Source organism: Choloepus didactylus, chromosome 2, assembly GCF_015220235.1.
Source record: "Choloepus didactylus isolate mChoDid1 chromosome 2, mChoDid1.pri, whole genome shotgun sequence".
NCBI classification, from domain to species: domain Eukaryota; kingdom Metazoa; phylum Chordata; class Mammalia; order Pilosa; family Megalonychidae; genus Choloepus; species Choloepus didactylus.
In genome coordinates, this window is record NC_051308.1 from 233,626,878 (window position 1) to 233,654,099 (window position 27,222).

General features: G+C 59.5%; 1 protein-coding gene across 3 annotated transcripts; it reads left to right on the top strand.

Moving 5' to 3' along the window:
* On the top strand, positions 1–27,222 carry EPHA2 (EPH receptor A2). 3 transcript variants are annotated; one of them, XM_037828410.1, is made up of 17 exons: positions 4–88; positions 4,707–4,774; positions 6,542–7,211; positions 15,286–15,441; positions 15,524–15,856; positions 16,269–16,384; positions 16,902–17,055; positions 17,586–17,685; positions 18,298–18,353; positions 18,619–18,744; positions 18,856–19,041; positions 19,483–19,544; positions 19,619–19,828; positions 20,014–20,163; positions 21,060–21,253; positions 21,856–22,011; positions 26,347–27,222. In XM_037828410.1, exons 1-17 carry the CDS (start codon positions 4–6, stop codon positions 26,450–26,452), a joined length of 2,928 nt encoding a protein of 975 aa, XP_037684338.1. In that variant the 3' UTR covers positions 26,453–27,222. The 3 variants fall into 3 exon arrangements, with proteins under 3 accessions (XP_037684340.1, XP_037684338.1, XP_037684339.1); XM_037828411.1 differs by lacking the exon at positions 4–88 and adding an exon at positions 733–894 and having other exon boundaries at positions 26,347–26,452; XM_037828412.1 differs by lacking the exon at positions 4,707–4,774 and having other exon boundaries at positions 1–88; positions 26,347–26,452.

Sequence of the window (27,222 nt, forward strand, 5' to 3'; positions counted from 1 at the left end):
AGCATGGAGCACCGCGCGCCCCGCGCCTGCCTGGCCCTGCTGTGGGGCTGCGCGCTGGCCGCGGCGGCGGCGGCGCAGGGCAAGGAAGGTGAGTGCGCGCGGCCGGACCCCGGGACTCCGCGCCTCCTCGGAGCCCCGCGCGCCCGGACTCACCCAACTTTGGAAACCCACCTGGCGCCGCCCAGTCCCGGCGCGCTCGTGTCGGGAGGGCGCGCGGACTGCGTCCTGGACAAGTCTGGGACCCCCACCCGGACCATAGGGGCGCCAGAGACTCCGGGGGTTGTGGCCCGGGTGCGCGGGGCTGGAGGCCGCGGGAAGACGCGGCGCCGGCCATGAGGTTGCAGCCCCGGCGGCTACTTCAGGCAAGCGTCCCGGCGAGGGGCGTGGGGGTCCCTTGGAGAAAGGGGTGTCTCGCGGGGGGAGGTCTTTCCGCGGGCTCTGCTTCTTGGAGACCCGAAGTCACTACCCCACTTACTCCCATCTTCCGGAGAAGGCACTTCTGTGGAAGCCCCTCATTCTGGGGAGAGGTCTGTTCGGCAGGCTAGGAGCCCTCTGCGGAAGTTACTGCTCCCCGAGATTTGCTCCGCGCCCCTCTTTGCCTTCAGTCACTGGGGCAGAGCACGGGGGCGGGTGTCCGGGCCAACCCCTGCTTACGCGTGCCCTTCCTTTCTTCCCAACCGCAATCCCAGTCTCGGGTGGGGAAGGTTCGCGGCCGCGAGTGCGGACAGGAAGTCCCAAAGTCAAGCGTTGTGAGAAAGGGGTGACTCAGAACGAGGAAATGCGGCAGGTGGGGGCGCGGCCTCTGGAGGTGTTGAGCCGTCATCCCGGGGCCGCCAAGGAGCCCGGGCATCCGGGGGTGGAGGACTGAATCTCCCACCGCCGCCCCAGCTACGGGTGAGGGGGCCCAGCCTTTGCCCTGGGCGGGGCGGGTGTGTTTTTGGGGGAGTTGTCGCTCAGCTGGGGTCGCAGAGAGGTTGGGAGCTCCCGCGCTTGGCCGGGGACCTTCCTGTCCACCCAACCAGGCCGGCTTCAGTTTCCAACAGTGAGAACCAGTTTTCCCTGCCTGCCCGGGCAGCGGGAGGCCTCCGCGGGCTCCGCGTGGGGAAAGTGCAGAGGAAACTCTGGGCGGTGAGAGGTTTCCTTGAGCCTCGGCTCCTTTTTCCCTGTCTCAAACTGGGGTTTGAGGTTTTGCTAGTCCAGGTGGGGAGGAAAAGAGACCAGAGTGGGAGCCACTGTCGGGGGGTGGGGAGTGGCTTTGGGGGTGCCATTCTGTCCCAGTCCCTGGAGCAGACAGGACCCTGCTGGCCATGGGGGTGGGTGGCAGGGATTTCTCTCCCGCCCCTTGCCCCCCTCTCCCTCCCCAGCTCCCAGACCTCCCCCTCTCTGGAGGACTGTGGTTGGAGAGGAGGGGAGAGACAGCTGGAATCACTACAGGCCTTTCCAGCAGGCTGCCCATGGGGGGTGGGGGGATTAGGCAGAACTGATTCTCAGCGGTTGCTTTGCTGCTTTGCTCCTGGCCTGGAAGCCCGTGGCCTCCTTGTCCTGTACCCCTAGGTCGCTCCCTCCCCGCCTCTGTGACTAGTCTATTTCCATACCCCACCGCCCTCCACAGGATGGAAAAAGAAAGGTGGCTTCCTTTTGCAGACTACAGGAATGGGGGAGCAGTTTTGCTTAGGCTCCAAGAGGAGATGCGCCCCTGGGGGGTGGGGGTGGAGAGTGATGGCCCAGCTGGCAGCTGCTGGTTTGTTCCCTTCTTTGGGTTTCAGGCTGGATGTGGCTGATCCGTGTGGGGGTGAGTTGGGGGGGTGGGGGGGTGCAGATAGAAGGACACGCATGCCCCCACCACCCTTAACCCAGGCTGCTGCAGACTTCTCCTTTCCTGCTCACCACCACCACCCCCCGCCATGGGTAGAGGAGCCAGGCTGCATTTGGAGACCCCAGATAGAAACTGTTAGGTCCTCAGCAGCCACCGAATCTGCTCACCTTTGACAAATGAGGGAAAGTGAGGCAGGCCCGATCACTGCTGTGAGCTGGTCGAGTGGCCTGAGCCCCCGCCAGCCAGGGTCCTCTGCCCAGAGAGGGTCAGGCTCGAGCATCTGGCTTTTTGGGCTGCCAGAGCCAAGGGCCCCTTGCATTGTGGTTTCACGGTGGATTTTCCTGGGATGTGCGAATAGCCGGGCAGGGGTCTGTGTGGGGTGGCAGGGGGCTCCTGCTCTGAGTCAGTGGATGGGCAGAGGGCTGGAGAGGGTCCAGGAGGCCTGGCAAGTCTTTGGCTTCTTAAGGAAGACTCTACAAGGCCAGTTCACCCTCTGCTGCCTTCCCACTTTTCTGCATTTTTTCCAGACTCCCCTGCCTCCCCCTTTTCTTTAGCTAATTCCTAAAGGGGGAGCAGCGGGGTGACAATAGGGGAGTGGGTGGTACTATTATATTTGGATAAAAAGCTGTAAGGCAGTGTAGACCCATAAGGACAGCGTTAAGGATGGAACCTGAGGCAGCGGAGGGCATTTTGGGGGGAGGGGATGGGGGAGCAGAGGGCCTACACCTCCTCACCCTTGGCCACTTGGGAGAGCCTTTGGAGGCAGCTGAGGGGCTCCCGGGCCCCGTCTCCCCGCTCAGGGAAGCAGGAGCCTGTGCCCCTGGCAGAGCCCAGGGAAGGAGCCACACCCGGCAGGGTGGAGCGACAGGGCCAGGCGCCTCCTGTTCCTCGTGGTTGGTTCCAGGGAATTTCCCTGGGGTGGGGGGGCTGTGGCTGGAAGCCCCTGGGGGAGGCACCTCCCGGCAGTGCGAAGGCTTCTTTTCTCCTCAGATTGAGCCCCGTGATACATCTAGAGCCAGGTCTGGGGCTGGGAGGGGAGGGGACTCCCGGAGGGCAGGGGCACCCTCAGTGCCAGGCTAACCCTTCCGAGCTGGGGGGAGCAGCCCAGCAGACTGTTGGCCTCCTACCCACCTGGGGAGGGGCAGGACTTATCACGAGGAGCGCTCACCGGCCACTTCCCCACACGGCTGGAGCCAGGAACCCCCGGATTCCTTCCTGTGCAGCTGGAACATTCCAGTTGCTAGTGGGGTTAGTGAATTTTCCAAGCCTGGGCCCTGGGCATGTCCAAACACATCCCTGCCTCCTTGCACCCCCCCCACCCCCCACCTAGTCACCCTCCTCTACCCCCGCAGCCTTTACCTTGGGGCCGGTGCCACATCGGATTTCCTCTTCCCAGTCTGGGTGGCCAGGCCCCTTCCTAGAGAGATTTGGCGCAGGTCAGCGGTCCGGAGTGGCACCGCCTCATGCCCAGGCCTGGGGGCCTTCAGCCCAAGGGAGGAGGCAGTCTAGCCTCGGGAGAGGGTTTCTAGTACTACCCCAGAGTCTCGGGCCCCTCAACCCACTCCCTGTCCCTCCAATCGGCCCGTCTCTGCTTGCAGCCTGCCTAGAATTCCACCATTAGAATCGTTCTTCCAGGTGCTGGGCTTGAGGAATGCGGCTTCTTGCGTTCCTCATGCTCCAGGCTCCAAAGGGAGTGAGTGCTTGGGCCCTCCTGCACCTTAGCGCTTGAACCTGGGGCCTTGCATAGGCTCCAGGCCTCAGTTTCCCCAATCTCCTTGCCATCCACGGAGGGTGTAGCTACCCCAATCTCCTTGCCATCCATGGAGGGTGTAGCTACCCCAATCTCCTTGCCATCCATGGAGGGTGTAGCTACCTGCACTTTACTCGGAAATGGAGGAGGAGAAGGACCCCATAGAGCTGCAGAGAGCCAAGGGTGGGCCCTTGGGAGGTGCCCGAGGGCAGGGCTGGGTCTGGGGGTGGGCTCCCCCCACCCTCCCCTCCGCTCAGTGTCCACCCATCCCCGGCTCCCAAAACCTCGCGGGGAAAAGCATGGTCCCGTACCCGGTCCCGGGGCCTGGGAAGTCCCCTACAAGGGTTTCCAGCCCTGGTCCCTCAGGCATCCCTGGAAGGGCAGTGGCCAGGGCATGATGGGGCAGGGCCAGTGGTAGCGAGTTCCCCAGGGAGGGGACCTCTCCAGCTGTGTGTATCTTTGGGCTCCTCTCAGGGCCCCCTGGGTCAGGGCTTCATGCCCCCCCATCTGTGGCTTTGGTGGTGGGAGGATCAGTTTCCAGATCAGACCCCCCCACCCTCCTCCGTCCCAGCCGGAGGTTTCCCGCGAGTTAACAGCTCTCTCTCTTCTTGGCGTGCCATGAGACACGTGTGTACATACGTGTGCATGTGTGTGGGCTACGTGGCCTGGTTGGGGTGGGGATGTTTCATGCTGGGGGGTAGGGGGACATGTCCACAGCCAGCACAAGTCTCCCTGGCCGAGCGGCCTTGTTCAAGGAAGCAGAGGGGGCGTCCGTGGTGTCACCCAACACCCCTGCTCACCCCGGCTCTCTACCCAGCTGCTGTTCTCCCGCTGGGCTGAGCTCCCCGTGCTGACGAGGGGGCGGCACGGCTGCAGCCCTGGCCTGGGAGACAGGAGGCCTAGACCAGACCCAAACCTGCTGCTGCCTGACTTCCACTGGGTCCCATCCCTTCTCTGGGCCTCCATTTCCCCATTTGTCAAGGGGCAGATTTCTTGGCTGTGGTGACCCCGTGGCGTCAGGTCTCTCTCCAAGGCTATGAAGGCTGTCAGGGCCACTTGGGGTTCTTGTCTCTTCCGCTGGGGTCTGACCCCCGAAGATGCCCCCGAGCTCACCCAGCCCCTCTCCCATCTCTCCCTCAGTTGTACTGCTGGACTTCGCTGCAGCAAAAGGCGAGCTCGGCTGGCTCACACAACCATATGGCAGAGGGGTAAGCCTTTGAGGTGGGGTGGAGGCCTGGGAATGGGGCCTCTCGTTCCCCGTGTGGATGGGGAAACTGAGACCCAGGGAGAAGATGGGGCCTGGCTTAGATTAAACAGCTCAACCAGGGTTCAAACTCAGTTTCCTGCTTCTCACACCTGGTTCAGAGTCAGCCACCCCAGGCCGGGGCAGGTGGGGGGTTGGAGGGCAGCAAAGGGGCCTGAGAGGCAGGAGCTGGGGAGACAGCTGAAGGCCGCAGCAGAGCAGTGACCCTGGTACTTCAGCAGGGCTGATGGTTGGAGGGATCCCTCTCCTTCTTTCCATCCACCTCTTGGGAGAGAAGGTGTTAAAGACTCTCTCTGCCTTTGAGGTCCCAGCCCAGGAGGTGAGGGGTGAAGGAAAGATGGCTCCCAGCTCCCCACTACCCTGGGGAAACAGATCAAGTTCCTTCCTGCTGGACCCCTGTCCCCAGCTCTGCTTCCCCTTCCTGCATGGGGCTGAGTTTGTTTTGCCTCACTCTCACCCAGGTTTCCTCCGTCCTGCTCTGCCTGGCAGGGGGGTGAGGGCAGGCTGAGGCCGGGCTCCTTTCCCCGGCTTTGCGTATGACTGCTGAGCGATCTTGGGAAGATATTGCTGCTCTCTGGGCCTTAGTTTCCCCATGAGTACAATGGCCCTTGCTGAATTTGTCCTGGGGTCCTGAACCAGGGAAAGGGTTGTCTCCAGGGGCTACTTGAAACACTTTCTGGTTCTGGCCAGCTCTGCTCTCCCTGGTCACCCAGCTTCTGAGGAGGCCTGGGGAATGGCTGAGGATCCTGGAATGTCCCGTTGGGAGGGAACACAAATCATCTGATCCAACCCCGTCATAATACAGAGCGGGAAACTGAGGCTGAAGAGCATGTGGAGCCTTGGCCCATGCGCCTTTCCTCAGCCTCTCTGTTTTCATTCATTCAAAAAATACTTTTCTGAGCACCTACTCTATGTCAGGTAGGCCCTGGGGGTAGGAAAATGAATTAGAAGCTGTCTTTGCCCCGAGGAGCTCTGAGCCTAGTGTGGGAGACAGACATAGGTGCCAGGAGCTGAAAAAGGGGATGTGGAGACCGTGGAAGCCAGAGCGGGGTGCTTGGCCCAACCTTGGCCCAGTCTAGGAAGACTTCCTGGAGGAGGCCGAGCTATGATCTGAGGAGGGAAAAACATGTTGATCTTCTCCAAAGCCAAAGCCTAAATAATGGAGGACCATCCATTGTTTTTTCCTTAATCCCTTTCCCTACTAGCCACACCCATCTACATACATGCAGACACACAGTGCAATAATAATAATAATATTGATAATTATAGCAGCTGCCTTGTGTGACTGTTACCCTGTGCCAGGCACTCTGCTCAGCATTTTGTAGACATTATGTTGTCTATCCTCATGGCAAGTCTGTGAGGTAGGGGATCTTGCTCCCATGGTACAGATGGGGACAACGAGGCTCAGAATGCTTATGTGATCTGTCTGGGATTATATGGGGCCCCCCAGACTTCCTCCCAGGTTCAGTGCCCAGAGAATGGGGTCAGAAAGGCCAGGGGTCAGATCCTGACTCAGTCACTTCTGGTTGGGTGGGGGTGATTGAATCACCCCTCTGGGCCTCAGTTTCCTTCCCTGTAAAACGAGGAGAGTGGGAACTGTGAAGCATCTTCCCGGAGCCCGGCTCAGCCACCTGGGCCACACCTCTGGGCCTCAGTTTCCCCCCAGGCACCTGCCCCTGCTAACCTGTTGCCGCCCCCCTCCCCTGCACAGTGGGACCTGATGCAGAACATCATGGACGACTCGCCCATCTACATGTACTCCGTGTGCAACGTGGTGGCAGGCGACCAGGACAACTGGCTCCGCACCAACTGGGTGTACCGTGGCGAGGCCGAGCGCATCTTCATCGAGCTCAAGTTCACCGTCCGTGACTGCAACAGCTTCCCCGGCGGCGCCAGCTCCTGCAAGGAGACGTTCAACCTCTACTATGCGGAGTCCGACGTGGACTACGGCACCAACTTCCAGAAGCGCCAGTTCACCAAGATCGACACCATCGCGCCTGACGAGATCACCGTCAGCAGCGACTTAGAGGCGCGCCACGTGAAGCTGAACGTGGAGGAGCGCTCAGTGGGGCCGCTCAGCCGCAAGGGCTTCTACCTGGCCTTCCAGGACATCGGCGCCTGTGTGGCGCTGCTCTCCGTCCGCGTCTACTATAAGAAGTGCCCCGAGATGCTGCAGGGCCTGGCCCGCTTCCCGGAGACCATCGCCGGCTCCCACGCGCCCTCCCTGGCCACCGTGGCTGGCACCTGCGTGGACTTTGCTGTGGTGCCGCCTGGGGGTGAGGAGCCCCGCATGCACTGCACGGTGGATGGCGAGTGGCTGGTGCCCATCGGGCAGTGCTTGTGCCAGGCCGGCTACGAGAAGCTGGAGGATGCCTGCCAGGGTGAGTGGCGGTGCCGGGGTGGCAGGGAAAGGGGTGCTGGGGTGGCAGGCTGTGTTCCTGGGTTCTAGTCCCAGCCATGCCGTGGGATCTTGGTCCATTCATACCAGCACTGACATGCAGTGGTTCTGTTTGTGGAAGTCCTGGGTCCTTCCTGGACATTGGTTTCCTTATTTATGACTGGATTTACTTGTTCATTCAGAATGCATGAATTGAGAAACGGCATAGTGCGGTGGTTTACATGTGTGCACTCTAGCATGAAAGTGACTGGATTCAGATCCCAGCATCCTGTTTAGCTGTGTGTCTTTAGGCAGTCCCTGAACCTCTCTGTGCCTGGGTTTCCTCCTCCGTAAAATGGAGGAGATCACAGTGCCCACCTCATAGGGGTGTTGTGATAATCAGGTGACTAAATGCTTGTAAAGAGCTTAGGTCAGTGCCTGACACAAAAGCACTTTATAAATGTGGCTATTTATGATTCATCCCACAAATAGCTCTTGAGTACCCACTACATGCCAGCACTGTGGACACATGGTGTACCCCCAGGAACTAGTTCCACCTCTCCTGTTAACTCACTGTGTGACCTTAGGTGAGTCACTTAACCTCTCTGAGCCTCAGGCTCCTCTTCTGTGCATGGAAGTGGTTGATTTAGACCTGGGATTTGCATCCACTGGCTGCATATTAGAATCACCTGGGGAGCTTTTGAAAAATGCCTCTGACCAGGCCAGTTAAACCAGACTGTGGGCACGGGGCCTGGGCATTGGCGAACTCACAGGATAGGTCCTCAGAGACCTCAAGGAGCCACAGCTTGGTGCAGCCCGGGCCTGTGACAGTGGAAATCTTGACAACAAAGTGGAGTTTTCAATGGGTGACTTTTTCTGGAAATGGCTATGGAGCAGGGCAGGTGTGGCATGGCAGGCTGACCTTTGGCAGGCCAGTCCGTCCCCTCTCTGTGGGAGCTTCTCTACTGAGATAAGCAGTGATGTTGAGAAATTGGGGGGTTATTTCCTGCAGTTGCACCAGGGACTTTGGGCAAATCCTCATCTCTGGCGCCAGGTTTCCTGTCCACAAAACGAGCAAGTTCACCTACACCGGCCAACTTTATACTTGATTTTAGCCATGGATTCTTCGACCCATGAAGGGGGCTGAAGTGCTGGAGGAGCCTGAAACCCCTTCTGTTGGGGTCCCACTTTGCTCCCTGAAGCAAATCCTCAGAACCTTGCTTAACACAGTCTGTAAACTGGATGAGACATTTCCTAAGAGCCTTTCTGACCATAATGTTAAGTGTAGCCTCTGTTTTGGCCCCTCCTTCTATCCCCTTGTCCTCCCAGCTCCTCTTAGCCAAGTGAGCCCCTCTATTTCCCCAGGTGCCCCCTGCCTTGGGTGACCTCAGATGCACACTCCCAGTCTCAGACAATGACCACAGGGGGTGGGATGGGGCACAAGGCAGCCCAGTGGGGTGAGCAGGCCCCTCCCACATGACATCCTCTCAAAAGAATGCGGGGGTGGGGGTGAGGGGCAGCTGAAAACTTTCCACAGGCTGGTGATTCAGGCCTGCCATGATAAGTGCAGGGTTGGAGTTGGGGGGGGGGGTCTCTCCAGGAAGGGGGGCAGCCTTCCCTCCTCTGGAAGTGGGGGGTCATGGATGCGGCCAGCTTTGTTTGTTTGTAGAGAGCTGAGCAGGTCCAGGGCTTGGGAGGACTCAGACCAGTGGGAGGATCAACCAGTTCCCAAGAGCACAATCGACGACTTAGCTGGTGGGACCCTTTCCACTGCCAGCCACCTGTCACCCTGGCCGTCCCTCCTGGGATGTGCCCTGCCAGCAAAATTCCCTTCAGTTTGATTTGGGGGCCCCAGTGAGTGAGATGCCAGGAACCCCCAGGCTGGCTGCTCTCTGATCCTCAGACTCTTTCCTCAGTAGCCCCTGACCATGATGCTGATGGAGAAAGTCACAACCACTGCGGACCAGGTGTTTTCCCAGTGGCAGGTGCAGCCTCACCTGGAGGCTCTTGCCGAGTCTCCCCACCTTTTGGCCAGGCTGTCATTAAATCCACTTACTTAACAGACGAGGAAACTGAGGCTCAGAGAGCTGAAGGGACTTGTTTTGGAGGCACAAGGCTAAGATGTGGCTGCTTCAGGATTTGAATCCAGGGCTCGCAGAGGCGCCCGGGCTGGAAGATGTGTTAGGAAATGGGGTGGGAAATGACCAGTTCCTTCGAAATCCCTGATTCAGCTCCTGGCCCCGGACGGGCTCTCTGGGCAGCCCCGGGATGGTGAACCCTGGCGGAAGGGGCTGAGAGCACAGTCGGAGGCCGAGTGGTTGGGAGGCCATTGCCAAGTCCGTTGAGGGGTAGCTGGAGGGAGGCAGAGGGGCTGCCCTCCCCGCCTGGCCCTCCCTGGGGCTGTAGACTCAGTTCTCCCACTGGGGCATCTACAATGATGAAACTGAGCCCAGAAAGGCAGTGTGGGCACCTCGAGGTCACCCAGCATCTTGTCCTGGTTATTTCTGGAGTCCAAGGTTTCTCCGTAGTGTTCTTTTCCCAGGAAGGCTGGAGCTCAGGAAAGAGTTAAGGGGGCAGCGGAAGGGGGACGCCCTCCCAGGTGCTGTGTGTGGACAGGTGGGTGTGCTGCCTGGGAGAGCTCGGTGAGCTATGTCAGGAATGAGCCAGCTCCTCTCCAGCTCCCCCTGCTCCCCCCACCCCGTCCCTGCCGGGGGGACAGTGGAGTCACTCAGGCTGACCGTCTCCCCTGGGGCAGCTTTGTCTCCTTGTCTGTCTCCGCTTCCTGTGCTGGCATCGGTGGCTGAGCTGGCGGGTCCCTGCTGGCGCCTCGGCCCCCAGGGACCGCCAGCCAGGTGAGCAGGTGGTCAGCGGCCTTGGCCAGGTGGCTCAGCCCAGCAGCTGGGAGGCCGGAGCCGGAGGTGGGGACCGCGGGGTCGGGAATTCCCTCCGTGGAGGCTTTTGCTCCTGCTCTAGTTTCACTGTCCACAGGGACCGCCCCAGGCCCCACGCTAAGCATTTCACAAGCAAGTTCCCTTGGTCTTCGCAAACAGCCCAGAGAGGCTGAGGACTTTATCCCCATTTTATAGATGGGGAAATGGAGGCTCAGAAAGGAAACAGTGACCAAAAGTGCTGGCATAAGGAGGAGAGCCCACCGCCCTCACTAGCCCCTGGTGCATATCCTTCCACCCACAAGCTGTGTGAGCTTGACGGGCCGCTCTGGGCCTCACTTTCCCCACCTGTAAAATGGGTGGGTTGGACCAGAGACTCTTAAGGATCTTTGCCACCCCAGTGGTTGGACTCTAGCTGCTGGGACTTTCTGGGGTGCACTGGCAAGCTGTCAACTGTGACCTCAAGGAGAGGATGCTCAGCACTGGCACCCCTGAGCAGCCCAGGCCTAACTTAGGACCCTCGGCTGAAGGGAAGGCTTCCCTTGGTTCGGGGGCCCCTAGGTGAGGCCCATGGCTTCTGGCCATGGCAGGGGCTGTTAGCTGGAACCCTGCTTCCACACATGGCTGATGCCTGGGCTGGGGGCTCTGACAAGCTATTGACTGTGGTCCTCAGTCTCATCCTCCCAGTAGCCCCCTGGACCTTGTTTCTCTGGGGTTTCTTCTGGCCTGGCAGAGGTGGGACGTGGGTGGCAGATCCCCAGGGGTGGCCCTGATCTTGGTGTCCTGCCCTGGTGGCTCTGGAGGGGGTCACCGGCCCCTCCTCCCTCTCCAGAGGTAAGTGGGTCCCCAGAACGGAAGGAAGGAGGTGAGGGAAAGCAAACAGGAGATAAAAGGCTAGTGGTAGGGAGAGCAGGAGGCTGTGGCCGGGGCAGCCAGGGGCGGGGGCACGGGCGTGGTGCTTATCGCGGCTTGGTGGAGGAATGTGCTTGCCCGGGGTGTGTGTGAAAGGGGCAGGGTGCCGGCAGCCGGAGCCCGGGAGACAAGGGCCCCCCTTCTATGAGGTGGCAGGGCCTACTGGGGAGCCAGCAGCCGCTGGGGCCTGAGGTCATCAGTCCCCCTCATTTGTTGGGTCAATAACGTACAGGTCGCCACTCATGGCCCATCAGGGTATGGAGACAAAGTCCAGGCTCCGTGTCCGGGGGCTGAGGTGGTGAACTGGGGTCACCAGCCGGGCCTGGCTCCAGGAGGTGACCGGCCCTGGGTGGATTGCCACTGCGACCTTTTGACCCCATGACCTCACCACCCCCAGCCTGGGAGGTGGCTGGGCCTCAAGGGGAGGGGCTGTGCTGGGAGCTGGACTTGTGTCACACCAAAGGGCATCTGTCCCTGAGTCACCCCATGCTGCCACCTTAGGGGCAGGCATCGGGAACTGGAAAAACCGGGGTGCAGTCCTGGGTGCAGCCACCGTGCCCCAGTTCCCCTGCTCGGAATTGTCCAGGCCTGCCAGGCAGCTGGGCCTGGGAAAATCTCCATGGGTGTGCCAAGGCCGGGCTCCTGTGCCAGGCAGCTGGGTGTGCTGGTGCACCTACCCCACAGGACCTCCCTGGGTGCTGAACACTGGTCGTTTCTGTGGCCCTACAGCATGTGTTTAATGGGTGGAAGATTCACCATACATGCATCCATCCATCCATCCATCCATCCATCCATCCATCCATCCATCCAACATTAGCTGGCCCCTACTGTGTGCCAGACCCTGTACCAGGCCACAAGACCCAGATGAATCAGACTCCGTTCCTGCTCCCCAGGAGCTGCCAGTCTCATAGACCCTGATATGTGCATATATAATTCAAGTGGAGCGTGAAAGCCAGGCTGTGAACTCCCCTGGAGCAGAAGCAGCCTTTATCCCATCATATCCCCAGCCCCCAGCATGGTGCCAGGCACATAGGAAGTACTGTTTCTATTTGAGAAATAGATGATTGAGTAACAGGAGCCCTAATGGGGCAGTCTGAGAAGGCTGTGTCGAGGAGCTTAAACTGGGTATTGAAGGATGCATAGGAGTTTGCTGGCTGGCTAAAGGGGTGGTGGGTATGTGGTGTATGTGTGTGTAACCCCCTCCCACTTGTGTGTTCAGAATGCTGGGAAATCGATCTGGGCAAAGTTAGGAAGACAGGGGCTTGCTGGTGTCCGACACACGAACTCTGGGACCCCTGGGCCCTGGTGAACTCTGGTGGGGCCCTGGGACCAACCCCTTGCAGCTCTGTGGTTGGAGGAGGGGGTAGCACATTCTCATCAGGCAAGCACATGCCCTGTTGACGCGGCCTCTCCGCTGTATTATCTGGCACATCCGCAGCGGAAATCTCTCCAAATTCCCTCTTTCCTGCCGGCAGCAGGCGGGCCACCCCCGGGCTCTGGGGCCAAAGAATGGAACCTGTCTCTCCCCCACTTCCTCTTCTTGGCACAGGGGTGGGGAGGGCTTGGCAGTTGCAGCACGGTGGGGAGCTGGGGGCATCGTGGGGGTTTGCAGGTGGCTGGAGCTTTCCATGGAACCAAAGTGAGCAGTGGGGTTGGTGCCCCCACCCTGGCCAGCCTGGGAGCCTGGACTGGGAAGGTGCAGTTGGTTCTAGAGGCTGCAACCTGCCCCCCTCTCTGAGCACCCCAACTGCCCCGGGCCTGGACCACCAGGACGTGGGCCTCTTGGCAGACAAATCAGGGCACTGGGGGAATTGAAATCCCAGGATAAACATGGCCTGGCTTTCTGGAGTCTCATTTTTACTTGAAGATTTGGGGGAGGAGAGAGCTATTTTTGTATTGTAACAGATATGTTATAGAAAGGAATGCAAAATACACATGGATTTCTTGATACAATAGGAGACTTGAAAGACATTTGGAGCTTGAGGGAGATGGCTTTGGCTGTCCCAACCCCCTCTGTTTCCACTCTTTTCTTCTCATAGGACACATGTATTCTCATTTGAGAAAGCCTGGGTTGGGGGTGCAGGGGATGCCACACACAAACACATACACAAATGCTCAGAAATTAGACTTGGGATTTTCTGGCCGTTGGAGGGGTTTGAGGCTTATCTCTCCTCTCTTTGCTCCAAATGGAGGCATCCGGAAGACCTGGGTTCAAGTTTCGGTTTCATGTCTTCGTAGCCCGGTGACTTTGACAAGTGGTTTTACCTCTCAGTGTCAGTTTCCTCCCCTTCCAAAATGGGATTAATGATCCCAGTGCCATGTGGCACAGGCTTCTTGTGGGGACTAAAGGAAGGTGAAGCGCTGGGCCCAGGGGCTGCCCACGGCAGGGCTTGGTCAGTGGTCACTGTTTACCGTTCAGGCTCCAGGCTCCACAGATGCGGGCATTGGGCCTGGGAGCTCCTCTGACCTGCTGTGCGGTTCTGGGAAAGCCCCCTTCCCGATGGAGTGTGCTGGAGCTCCTTCGGGACGGTGCTGGGGTTCTGGCATGGCGAGACAGAAGAGGGGGTGAGAGGGGTGGCTTGTGTGGCTCCGAGCCAGGGTGGGGAGGGGGCTGGGCTGCCTCGAGGGGAGGCAGAGGACAAGGATATAGCCCAACTCTGTCATGAACAAGAAGTCACCATCCAGGTGACTGGACATCCTCCTGAGTCCCGTCCCCCTGACTCCCTCTGCTCACACAGGAGGCTGAACAAGTTAGGGCTCAGCGCCAGGCTCCAGACCTGAGGGTGGGCAGGCCTGGCTTCGATCAGGGGCTTGCTTGGGCCAGGAGGCTGAAATAAGTGCCACTGGAGAGGGGACCCTCAGGCTGTTAGGGGCAAGCTGACCCCTGGGTATTCCTGACAGCCTTTGGCCAGGAACTTTTCTTGACAGTACAGATCTGACTGTGCCATTATTCCCTGGTTCAGACTTTCAGTGGCTCTCCATTGTGCCCAGGAGAAAGGCCTGGCATTCAAGATCATTCTCAGCCTGGTGCCTGGAGACCTCTCAGCCCCGTTGCCTGCTGCCCACTCTTCCAACTTGTGGCCACCAAGCCACTCACAGTTTCTCTATTAGTTGTCCTCTCTTTCTCCCCAAGCTCTCTCCCAGTATCTCTGCCCTGCTGAACTCCTACTTCACCTCCAAGCTCCAGGTGAAATATCCCCTCTGCAACTCCTCAGACCCCTGGCCAAGAAGTCTCCCTGCTGCACCTCCTTAGCCCTTTGCCCACCCCTTTATAGTAGACCTTATCACGTGCCACTTAGCTCCCTGCTTCCAGAGTTCTAGAGCTCTGCATGGCTCATCTCAGAGCTTTGCCCAGCAGTACGTGAGTGATGAGGTCAGAGGGTGACTGTAGGGTGGTGGTGGGGGACCCCTGGGGTGACCCCACCCAACTCTGGGCCACCCCAGCAGCTGCCAAAGCCCCGGACAGCTCTGCACAGTGGGTCCCCTGTCTGGGCAGCTTCCTGCCTGAGGGGCCAGGGAGGGGCTTGGGCCAGGGGCAGGATGGGGCGGTGGAGGAAGAAACCTCGGGAGTCAGGTGCCTGAGCCCCCCCACCAGCTGGGCCAGGCCAGGACCTGCCACCGGGGGAGGAAAAGCCGCTTCCTGGAGCGGAAATGACTCTATCCCTGGAAACAGATCCAGAGAAATGCTGGGGGCCTGCCTTCCCTGCCTCGTGGCCGGCCAGCCCCGGAACTGGAAGGTGGTCGGGCCCTGGGGGGCGGGGAGGCAGCCGGGATAAGAAGCAAAAAGAGCCCCTGGAGGGGTGGTGTCCTGAGCTGGCACAGTTGGCTGGCCGGTCAAGGTGGTGGTGATAGTCAGTCAACAAACACAAATGGTGAAGCAACTGCAATCACTGAGCTTGCAGCCCGGTGAGCAACTGATCCAAGAGATAAGGCAGGAGGCAGGCTGGCTCCATCCGGGTGGGATTCTTAGGACATGAGGGGAGATGTGAGCCTTGAATGCCAGGCCCGGGGGTGTTGCACATCTTTCGAGAACCTGTAGGGAGTGATGCAGAAGTTGGGAGCACATGGACAAGGCCCTTCTTGAGTGCCCAGCATTAGGCTAGGTGCTTGCTGAGCATTTTCTCGTCACTCCAAGGCTTGTACCAGTGAGAAAACAGGCCCAGAGAGGTTTAGCGACTTGCCAGGGGACAGTCCTTTGGTGCATGAGTCGGCAAGTCACTTGGGGTGCTTGCTGCTTGAGCTGATGCCCCTGTGCCCCTCTATCCCCGTGCCTGCCAGCCTGTTCACCCGGATTCTTCAAGCCTGAGGCGTCTGAGAGCTCCTGCTTGGAGTGCCCCGCACACACGCTGCCTTCCCCCGAAGGTGCCACCTCCTGCGAGTGCGAGGACAGCTATTTCCGGGCCCCCCAGGACCCGCTGTCCATGCCGTGCACACGTGAGTGTCGGGCCGGCGAGGGGTGACTGAGGCTTCCTGTGTCCGGCCGGGCATGACCCGCTCCGCCCTCTGCCCTCTGCAGGCCCGCCCTCCGCCCCTCACTACCTCACAGCCGTGGGCATGGGTGCCAAGGTGGAGCTGCGCTGGACGCCCCCACAGGACAGTGGGGGCCGTGAGGACGTGGTCTACAGTGTCACCTGCGAGCAGTGCTGGCCCGAGTCGGGCGAGTGCGGGCCCTGCGAGGCCAGTGTGCACTACTCGGAGCCACCGCACGGGCTCACCCGCACCAGCCTCACCGTCAGCGACCTGGAGCCGCACATGAACTACACCTTCGCCGTGGAGGCCCGCAACGGCGTCTCAAGCCTCGTGGCCAGCCGCAGCTTCCGCACCGCCAGCGTCAGCATCAACCAGACAGGTGAGGGTCCGGGGGCTGCGGCTAGGCTGTGTGACCATGGGAAGGTTACTCAACCTCTCTGGACCTGTTTCCTCACCTAATACGTGGGGGTGATAAAAGGGTTGTTGAGAGGATTTAATCAGTTATTATATGTCAGGCTCTTAAATAGTACCTGGTAGGTAGAAAGGATTCAGCAAGCAGTGGCTATTATTTTATTTTTATTATTTATGCTCTTATTCAGCAATACTCACCAGGTACCTTGTATGGGCCAGGTGGGGTTGGAGCAGGGGCCTGGGGCTCTGGGATCTAGAGCTGGAAGTTAAGGATCCCTGGTGGGATCTAAAGAGCCTGGGCTGTGGGTGGGACTGGGTCCAAGTCCACTGGTCCCCGAGATGCCGCCTCACGCCCCTCCCCCACCTGCTGTCCCATCCAGAGCCCCCCAAGGTGACGCTGGAGGCCCGCAGCACCACCTCCCTGAGCGTGTCCTGGAGTATCCCCCTGCGGCAGCAAAGCCGCGTGTGGAAATATGAGGTCACCTACCGCAAGAAGGTAACTCACAAAGGGTCGGGGATGGCCCCAGATGGGCTGGAAGCAGGGGACAGCTGTGGGTCCCTAAATTGGGCCTTGGGTACAGAAGACAGTGCTGCCATGATTTGTGATGCTTGTACCACTGCAGCTGTCTGGGGAAGCTCCGATCTGCAGATGGGGAAACTGAGGTCTGAGGTCACCCGGAGAGTTGCCTCCCAGGCTAGCCCAGCAGGGATTTGTAAGAGAGAGGGCGCAGTGTTCTGGAATCCCAGGAAGAGGCAGTCAGGCGTGGGGAAAGAGCCGGGTCTTTGGGATCAGACTGGCCTGGGTTGGAGCCCTGGGTCATGCATTTGCTGGCTATGACCTTGAATGAGCCGCTTCACTTCCCTGGGCCTCGGTTTCCTCTTCGGTAAGAAGGGCTTCAAGTTTGCTAGCACAAGTGAGCCACCTGGCTGTGCTGGGGGGCTGTCTGGAGGGCCGAGCTGACGCCCCCGCCCTGCTCTCTTTGCCTGCCCCTCCGCCCGCCGGTGACCCACAGGGCGACTCCAACAGCTACAATGTGCGCCGCACTGAGGGCTTCTCTGTGACGCTGGATGACCTGGCTCCGGACACCACCTACCTGGTCCAGGTGCAGGCGCTGACGCAGGAGGGCCAGGGTGCCGGCAGCAAGGTGCACGAGTTCCAGACGCTCTGTGAGTCAGGGCTCGGGCATGGGCCGGGCTGGGGCCTTGCAATGGAGCCTTTGGAATATTCCGGGAGGAGGGGTGGATCAAGGCACTTAGGAATGGCCCCTCGGTCAGGCAGAGCTGGAACAGCCCTGGGTGGGCCAGCCCCAAATCAGGGCAGGGGGCGGAATTGGGGGCTGGCAGTGGAGGGCCAAGGACCAGGGACGAGGGTTCGGGGCAGTGTGGTTGAGAAGGAAGGATGTGGGCTCTGGCACTGGCAGGCCTGAGTTCAAATCCCAGCATTGTGGCCAGAGCCAGAGTTTAGCGTCAGAGAACACCTACCGTGAGACCTCAGGGGAGCCACGTCTTTGAAACTTCCCTTGTTCATCTGTGAAATGGGAATAGCTATCCTTTCCTTGCTGAGATTCGTGAGCCACCCCAAGCGAAAGCACCCAGGGGTCTTGGGTCTCTAAAGTGGGCCTTGGGTGCAGTGGGGGGAGTTGCCACGATTTGGGCTGGGGGAGGCACCTTTGTCATCAGCTGGTCTCCCCCGACAGCCACGGAAGGGTCTGGCAACATGGCGGTGATCGGCGGCGTGGCGGTCGGCCTGCTCTTGCTTCTCGTGCTGGCGGGAATCGGCTTCTTCATCCACCGCAGGTTTGTAAAAGTCCGCTCCCGGGCTCCCCAAGGGTCGGGGTGGGACTCGGAGGCAGAACCTCAGTGTCCTCGTCTGAAAGATGGGGATGATGGCAGTGGACTCCTGCCTCCTGGGCGGAGAACTGGGAGGGGGCTGGGGCACGGAGGTCATCTGTGCTCTCATCGTTAACGGGGTGGCCACACGTCCTCTGGACAGCAGGCAGGAAGCACCGGGGAGGAAAGCCCTTGTCCCAGCTCTTACAGGGGCCATTATGGGGTGTCAGATCCCAAGGCGTGAGCCTTGGGCTCACTCTCTTCCTCCAGGCTCCTCCCCCCCTCCCAGCACCCTGCCCAGTAGTGGGGATGGGACCACAGGAGGGGCATGGAGGGCATGGACGGGTGTGGAGGGCATGGATGGGTATGGAGGGGTGTGGAGGGGCATGGGGGGCATGGAGGGCATGGACGGGTACGGAGGGCATGGAGGAGGATGGAGGAGTGTGGAGGGGCGTAGAGGAGCATGGGGATGTGCGGAGGGATGTGGAAAACATGGAGAGGCATAGAGGGCATGAGGGCACTCTGGGCACAGCGGCCTCGATGGCCTTCCTACATGACCTTCCCGGGGGGTTCTTTCAGGAGGAAGAGCCTGCGAGCCCGCCAATCCCCCGAGGACGTTTACTTCTCCAAGTCGGGTGAGATGCGGCCGCCATCTGTCCCCCATCATCCCCAGGAGCCTCCCTAGTGGGGGTGGGGCCCCCGGGGTGCTCCCAGGGTTTGGGGGTGGAACCCAGCGGCTTCCTGGGGCAGCTCCGAGGGGCTGAGCCAGAGGTCCGTGCCCTGCGGCCTGGTCCCATCTCCACAGTCCCTTGTGAGGCCGCCTCCTCCCTCCCTCGGGCACCCCTCACAGGGACCCCTCCCCAACCTGCCCGTGACCCTGTCCCTCCTCCTCCCTTCCAGAACAACTGAAGCCCCTGAAGACGTACGTGGACCCCCACACCTATGAGGACCCCAACCAGGCTGTGCTCAAGTTCACCACCGAGATCCACCCATCCTGCATCACGCGGCAGAAGGTGATCGGAGCAGGTGAGGTTGGCACTGGCCGCCCGGGGGCTGGAGGGAGCAAGTGGTGGGGACAGGTGGGAGCACCCCGACACCCGAACTGACCAGGGGCTCTCCCACTGCACCTGCCTGCAGGAGAGTTTGGGGAAGTGTACAAGGGGACGCTGAAGGCCTCGGGGAAGAAGGAGGTGCCCGTGGCCATCAAGACGCTGAAAGCCGGCTACACCGAGAAGCAGCGGGTGGACTTCCTCAGCGAGGCCAGCATCATGGGCCAGTTCAGCCACCACAACATCATCCGCCTGGAGGGCGTCGTCTCCAAATGTGAGGCTGGGCGCCGGGGTGGGCTGGGGCCCTCAAGGGCCGTGACCCATGGGAGGCAGAGAGGGGGCTCTGTTCACCAGGACCACTGCCCCCCAAGGCCACGGAGGGGGCTTTAGGCACAACTGCATCCACCTCCCTCCACACCTGTTCTTATCCCCCACACCTACACCTGTGCCCACCTCCCCACACCTGTGCCCGTCTCCTATATCCTCACCTGTGCCCACCTCCCCCCATAACTGTGCCCATCTCCTATCCCCACACCTGTACCCATCTCCCCCCACACCTGTGCCCACCTCCTTCCCCACCTGTACCCATTTCCCCTCACACCTGTACCCACCTCCCCACACACACACACCTGTACCCACCTCTCCCCCCCATACACCTGTCCCACCCCCCTTCAACTCTGGCCACCCCTTCACATCTGTGCCCACTGCCCTACAGACAAGCCCATGATGATCATCACGGAATACATGGAGAACGGGGCCCTGGACAAGTTCCTGCGGGTAAGGCTGTGGGCCGAGGTGGGCAGGTGGCTCGGGGGTGCCCGGCTGGCGGCTGAGGGCCTGTGCTCTGGCAGGAGAAGGACGGCGAGTTCAAGGTGCTGCAGCTGGTGGGCATGCTGCGGGGCATCGCGGCCGGCATGAAGTACCTGGCCAACATGAACTATGTGCACCGCGACCTGGCCGCCCGCAACATCCTCGTCAACAGCAACCTGGTCTGCAAGGTGTCCGACTTCGGCCTGTCCCGCGTGCTGGAGGATGACCCCGAGGCCACCTACACCACCAGTGTGAGTGGGAGGGGGGCATGTCTCCCACCAGGGGCAGGGCCGGGGCTCCAAGGTCTTCTCACCTGCACACCTGGGGCCTGGTGCTCAGGGCAAGAGCACCTCTGGGGAGCACAGAGGAGGCGGCCCTGAGGCCTTTGGGGCCGGCCCAGAGGGGACAGTGCTGACCGAGCCTGGGTCCCCTGCAGGGCGGCAAGATCCCGATCCGCTGGACAGCCCCAGAGGCCATCTCCTACCGCAAGTTCACCTCCGCCAGCGACGTGTGGAGCTTTGGCATTGTCATGTGGGAGGTGATGACGTACGGCGAGCGGCCCTATTGGGAGCTGTCGAACCATGAGGTAGGGCCCCCTTGCCCCTTGCCTGAACTGAAACCCTTCACCATTCCCAAACCCCAGAGGCTGGAACAGGTCATTCATTCAATCATCCAGAAAACTTGTTTATTGAGGACCTAGTGTGTGCCAGGCCTTGTGCTGTGTTCCAGGCAGCCAGGCCGTGCCCACAGTCCAGAGAGTGAGAAGTGTGAGTGAGCCTGTATGTGCAGGTATGTGTGTACACGTGCATTGTGTGGGAGTGTGCATGGGTGTGTGTGCACGGGTGTATGTGTGCATCGTGTGCATGTGCATGCCTGGTGCCTTGCCCAGCCTGGAGGCCTGGAAGGCTTCCCGGAGGAGCTGACACCTTTGCTGAAGATCTCATATTATTTCTCCCCTTATTGGAAAAAACCTGTTTTAATTATTTTTCTCCAAAAACAAATCACACATTTGGTTGAAATGATGTGCTTTTTCACTGCAATATTTTTTAAGTCTACTTCTTAAAGATTCCTAATAAACTACAATATTAATGTTTTTAAAGTGCTTTTTTAAAAATAAATTCAATTGAGAATTCTAAAAAAAAAAGGAAACAAAATACAAAACTCTGTACTGGAGTAAGGAAGCCAGATGAAGAGAAGGGGAAAGTGCTCTCACCAAAGAGAAGTCTAAAGACTGCAGGGAGGCTGGGCCGCAGGGCGCACAGTGTGGCCACCGCCTGGGGTGACCTGGGAGGGTGCAGGGTCAGGATCCCTTCCTCATGCCCTTTGGCAGCTCTGAGGTTGCTGAGTCGGCCTCAAGAAAGGAGGCCCATTCCGTCTGATTCTGGGGCTTCCCTTCTCTTTCTCCACCCACCTTTGCATCCTGGGGTCCCTGCGTGGGTTTGGCTGCCTGCCGGGGCCTCCCTGACCGCCCCGCCCCACCAGGTGATGAAAGCCATCAACGATGGCTTCCGGCTCCCCACACCCATGGACTGCCCGTCCGCCATCTACCAGCTCATGATGCAGTGCTGGCAGCAGGAGCGCGCCCGCCGCCCCAAGTTCACCGACATCGTCAGCATCCTCGACAAGCTCATCCGAGCCCCCGACTCCCTCAAGACCCTGGCTGACTTTGACCCGCGGTGAGTTCCGGGGCCTCTATCCGTGGCCACCCCACCCTCACTCCTGCAGGCTCCCAAGCTGCTCTTGGGTAGTGGCCAGCCAGGGAGACTCAGAAGTTATGCTCCAGCTTTCCTTCCCCAGGACGGGGGATGCTAACGTAACAGTAATAGAAGCCAGGCGTCACCCCACAGCATTAACATATTTTAACCCATTTAAACAGCCTCTGAGACATGTGCCACCAATACCCCCATTTTATAGATGCAGAAACTGAGGCACAGGTCAATTAAGTATTTTACATAGCCGGCAAGTGGCCAGGCTGGGATTGTGAATCTAAGAACCCAAACCTCTGCCCTTGACGTTTCGTTGTTTTGTGGTTATTGGTGGCAGGACTATTAGAAGGTGCACAGGTGCTAGCTCTAGCCAGAAACATTAATTAACTGCTCCAACGTGCCAGGCTGGCTCACTGAAGCCTTCCTTAATTGACTTCCCTGTTGCCCAGATGGGGAAACCGAGGCAGGGGGCAGCTGGGTGAATTGCCCAGGTCAGGGAGCAGCAGGCTCAGGACCCAGGGTGGGCTGGATGCTGCAAGCCTTCACCCATGGGTGGGGGCTTCCTGTTGCAGGGTGTCCATCCGGCTGCCCAGCACCAGTGGCTCGGAGGGGGTGCCCTTCCGTACCGTGTCCGAGTGGCTCGAGTCCATCAAGATGCAGCAGTACACGGAGCACTTCGCGGCGGCCGGCTACACGGCCATCGAGAAAGTGGTGCAGATGACCAGCGAGTGAGTCGGACACCCCCCCCCCCACCCCTCCCACCTGCCCCCTCCGGAGGCTGCTTCCGGCTCCCCCTCAGCTCTTCTCTCTACCCTCCCCACACCACACCCAGCTCTTCTTTTTCTCCTTCTCTTTTGGGGAGAGAGACTCTGGGGGAGGGTAGGAGCCAGGTCAGCATCAAGCAATTTGGGGCACCTGCTCTCGGCTCCCTCCCCTTCCTGCATCATTTCCCAGAGTAGGAAAATAAGAGTCATTGTAGGAATCACAGTGGTGACCATTTGTCAAGGTTGACCGACCACCTGCCGGCTCTGTCTTGAGCACGGGGAACCCGTCTCTGGGATAGCTCAATCGGGTTTATCCTGTTAATGTCCATGGATCAGTGGGAAACGGACGCAGAGAGGTGCAGTGACTTGCCCAGGGTCCCCCTGCCACTCAGGGCAGAGCGAGCTTCCAGCCCTGGTCAATTGGACTCACAAGCTCTGTAACCTGAGAGGTCATTAGTGGGGAAACTGAGGCTCAGTGAGGTTAAATGGCCCAGTTCAGGTCACTCTCTTCCCAGTGGGGAATGTAGAAACGCAACGGCTTCCCTTCACAGACATCACCTGATTGAGTCCCCTGTTGGCCTTGTGAATAAGTGCCATTTAACAAATGGGGAAACTGAGGCTGAGCGCCTTAGGGGCAGTGTTCCTCTCCAGCATGCCCAGGAGAAATGAGCAGGGCCCCAGCCCTCCTGGCCGAGGCCCAGGAGAGAGCTCAGGGCCAACGCTTCCCGGCACCCTCCCCACGTGGCCAACTCGGCCTGGCCAGCGGTGCCGCTGACGCCCTGCTGGCCCTGGGGTTTGCCCTTTGTCAGGCTGCCCCCGGGGAGCTCGTCTCTCCTCCCCAGCGCCAGCACTGGGGACCTTTCCCGGCACGGCCTTGGCACGGACACCTCCTCCTGTCCCAGGAGGGGGAAGGCATTATCCTTTTAGCCTTTTGTGCTCTAAAAATAGTGGTGGGTCCCCACAGCCCAGCTTGTGCAGGGCCCAAGGTCATGGCAGGAATGGGTCCTGGGGCTGGGAGGTTTTGGGAACCGCCTGGGGGGCGTTCGGGGCCTCCCATGGTCCTGGGTTACAGGAGCTCTGGGATTTGGGCCAGTGCATGAACATTCTCCAGGGCCTCTGGAAACCTTTGCTCAGCGGCCTTCTGACCCGCAGGCTAAGCCCTCTCGGACCAGTCCATGGCCTGCCCCCGGGGGCAGCTGGGGGTGGGAATCAGGCAGGGGCCAGAGCCGACCGAGGGAGGTGTGGAGGTGCGGATCGGGGTGTACTCCAGGCGGGGGAGATGGGCTCAGGATATCTTTCGTTCCCGGCCGCCTGCAGGTTCACAGACTTGGGCCCTGCTGTCGCCCCTGGGTTCAGGTTCCACATCGGCTACCTACTAGCAGGTGACCTTGATAAATTAGGCTCCGTCTTTGAGGCTTGGTTTCCCCATTGTGGGATTACATGGGTGCGATTCAGATGGCACGCCTGGTACACGGGACGGGCATAATCCACGTCCCTCTCCGATTTTCCTTCCCTCCTGTGTTTTCCACCCCCTCCTTTTCCCTGGGAACCTGGGACCCCTTCACTCCTTTGGGGGCTCCCACCGAGGACAACACAGCTTCTCTTCTGGGTGACCAGAGCTCAGTGCAAGAAGTGCTTACAGGAAACACATGTTCTTAGAAGCTTCCAGAAATAGCCCGGGGTGCTCCTCGGCCAATTCCTTTCCCATGAGCAGGGATGGGCCTGTCTTGGATTGATGGGGCTGAGTGTGTGTGTGTTGTTTTGAAAGGGCCTGGATAAACGCAGGAAGTCATTCAACCCTCCCTCCTCCTCCCACCGGCCTGTGCGTGACCCACTGCCACCCCTGCCTCCCCCTTCACCCCTGACGTTTCAAATAAATGGGGGTCTTCAGGCACTTTTTCAACCTGAAGGCTGTGTCCACACCTGCCTTGCACCCCAATGGGAATCTCCGAGCTGGTCTCAGGAGAATCCACCCCTGTCCCGAAGGGGTCATCAATAAGCAGTAATTTAGGCTTGAGTGTCCCACCCCTGCTTGGCACCCCTGCTTTTTTGTCCCCTCCCCAAGAGGCTTGCTCCTCTGTGGTCCGATAGCCCCCATCTTCCTCTCAACGTGGCCATTCACCACATCGTTTTGGGAGTCAGGTGGGTTTCCAGTTAGATTGGTAGTTCTAGTCCTCTTTGAGGGGCTCATGAAAGTGGCACCCCAACAATGCCCAGCCCATCAAAAGGCCCTGCCCGGTCTCTGGGGCTGTAGTGTCTTGTGAGGGTGCCAAGGGACAGGCTCAGTGCAGGGAGGTTTGCTGGGTGAAGGCGTGAGTGAAGCCCTGTGGCTGCAGGAGCCATTTCTTGCCCCCCTCTCCTTGCACCCAGGGCTGGCCCACAGCGGGACTCAAAGGATTTGGGTGGCCTGGAGTTTCCCAGGGCCAGGGCTGGCTCTTCTCCTCTGAGGAGAGTCAACGGAGGTGCCCAGGCTGGATTCCTGAGGGGTAAACTGAGGCTGGGGCAGGAACCAGCTTGGTGTGGTCTGCACTGGGCCCCAGGCATTCAGCCTCTGTCACTCCATGTGTGATTAGGAAATGAAGCTGGGAAAGGCAGGGGAGTTTTGAGGACTTGGTGTTGAAAGGGGCTGGGGCTGGCTGCTCAGGAGCCCCCAATTTTACATACAAAGAAACTGAGGACTTTGGTCTCCCAAATGGGCCTGGGAAGCAACCTCAGCTCCCTCACACCGGTCTGGGAGAGGGACAGCTCATTCCCAGCTAACACATTCATTCATTCATTCTCTCATTCATTCATTCAGCAGACACTCCTTGAGGATCTACCGTGTACCAGGCCTATCCTGGGCCCAGTGGGGACGAGGTCTCAGCCCTTGCCCTAGGGAGCCCCCAGTTCTTAAAGTTAACATCAGAATCTTCTAGGGCCTGACAAAAATGCAGATTCCCCTTCTCACCTTCAGAACTTCCCTTGAACCTGCCTTTTCAGTAAGATCCCTTCTCCTGATAGCCTGAATGGTGTGGTCTGGGGGCCACCTTTTGAGACCTGCAGGTATTGGGGGGATGCCTTTTCTTTTTCAACACCCCCAATGTCCCTTCAGGTGGGTTAGGAAATCCCACCAAAATTCCCACTTCCAGTCTTCTGCTGCAGCGGGAGCAGCTGGCCCCTTCCTGGAGGCTCCTGCCCCCGACCTTCCCAGGCACCTGGGTCACCCTTCCCCGCTCGGCACTTCTCCGAGGGCTCCCAGAGCCTGTGGGAAAATCACGTCTCTAGAATTGCAAATAGGAGCTTGCACCATATAATTAGCTCCGTTTACAGCCAAGAGACGGCCCATAAAAACCTGGGTGTTTTCATCAGTTGGGGCTGGTGGGTGAGGACGTGGAGGAGAAAATTCCCAAAGTGAGCAGCAGACTTCCCGGTGGCAGGCTCCCCAGTGCAGAAGTGGTTTTATGAGGGGATGGGGGGTGGGGCCGGAAAGGGGGAGCCATCTCTGTCTGGCACAGATGCTGCTTGCCTCTCTACCACCAGCTTCTGGGATCTCCCACCTCTGCTTGGGCACGATTGTCCCCATTTCACAGGTGAGGAAATTGAGATTAGGGCAAGGGAAGGCACCTGCCCCAGGCTACTTAGTCACTGGATCTGGTGACCTGGCAGCCCCTCCCATTAGAGGCTGGCAGAGCTTTAACCCTTGGTGGTCCTTCAGCAAGTATTGCCTGAGTCCTTCCTCAGTTATCTGCAGTAGGAATGTGGGGGCAGGAGGGTGGCTAGTGAGGATGAAATAAGGCGACAACCAGCAGAGACCTTGGGCAGAGGGGCTTTGAGCAACACCCCTGGGAGGTCCCCAGCATTGGGCACCTGGTGATGGCTCAGTGCCTGCTGGGGAGGAGGCCTCAACGTGGGGCATTAGGCACAGACCCTGGAGGTGCCATATTCCCAGTTCTGCCACCTCCTAGCCGAGTGACCTTGGGCAAGTCACTTCACCCCTCTAAGCCTCAAATTTCCAATCTGCATAATGGGGGTGAAAATAGCACCTACCTCACGAGATAATCATGACAATCTGATGAGAGGCCTCTCACTGAGTTGATGATCAAGTCTGTCGTTCTGTCGGTGGCGGTGCCTCTCGGCAGGCTCTGGGACATGCGTCCTCTTTTCAGGTTGCCTTCTAACTGGGCCTCTGTCACCCTACAGGTTCCCAAGGCTCCCTCTCCACCCCACCTCTGCCTCCCTCCCACAGCCGCCCGCTGTGCCCGCCCAGCCTGTCCCCCAACCCTGCTCCAGCCCCTGACTCTCCCTCTCTCCCCCCGGCAGTGACATCAAGAGGATCGGGGTGCGGCTGCCCGGCCACCAGAAACGCATCGCCTACAGCCTGCTGGGGCTCAAGGACCAGGTGAACATGGTGGGGATCCCCATCTGAGCCCCGCAGGGCCTCATGCCCCCCGGGCCAAGAATACTTGAAGAAACAGGGTGGCCCCACGGGCTCTGTGCTAGGCCAACGGGGACCTTATTTATTTACGGTTGCTTCTTCTCAATGCCATCCTGAGGCCTTGTCTGGGGAGGGGTGTGGGGGAGACCCCGGATGACATCCTGGCCTGAACAGAGGAGGTGCTCGGGGATCCCTCCTGGGCTGGGAACTCTCCCCGACGAAGGACAGCCGAGCACTTAGCAGCCACCGCCGTGAGAGGAGTCCCACCAAGGCCTTCGGACGTACACATGGGACGTTTCCAAACTGACGTCCCCTTCGCCTCCTCCCACAAGGAACGCTTTGGGAGATGGGGGGTCAGCCCATGGCCCTGTGAACAGGGCACCTCACTCCCCACTCACTTTTTATAAGACAGACAGTGACCTTGGCCTGGCCAGAAGATCCCAGGCTCCCTCATCCCTCCAGTGCCTTTTTTAGACTCTCTGGCCTTGTCCTCTGCCAAATTCTTGCTTCCCCAGGGCCCTTGCAGGACGCTTGGTTGTGTTGAGGTTTTTTAAACATATATTTTGTACTTTGTGGAGAGAATGTGTGTGTGGCAGGGGCCCCCACCTGGGCTGGGGGGCAGAGGATGGCCTGTGTCAGACATTCCCGGGCCTGGGGGGGCCGGTGTCGGCAGGATTTTCCTGCCCCTTCCCCAGTCCTTCCAGCCTCTCGCCCCTCTGTCAGTGTTAATGCTTTTGTTTTGTTGGGTTGTTTTTTTTTTG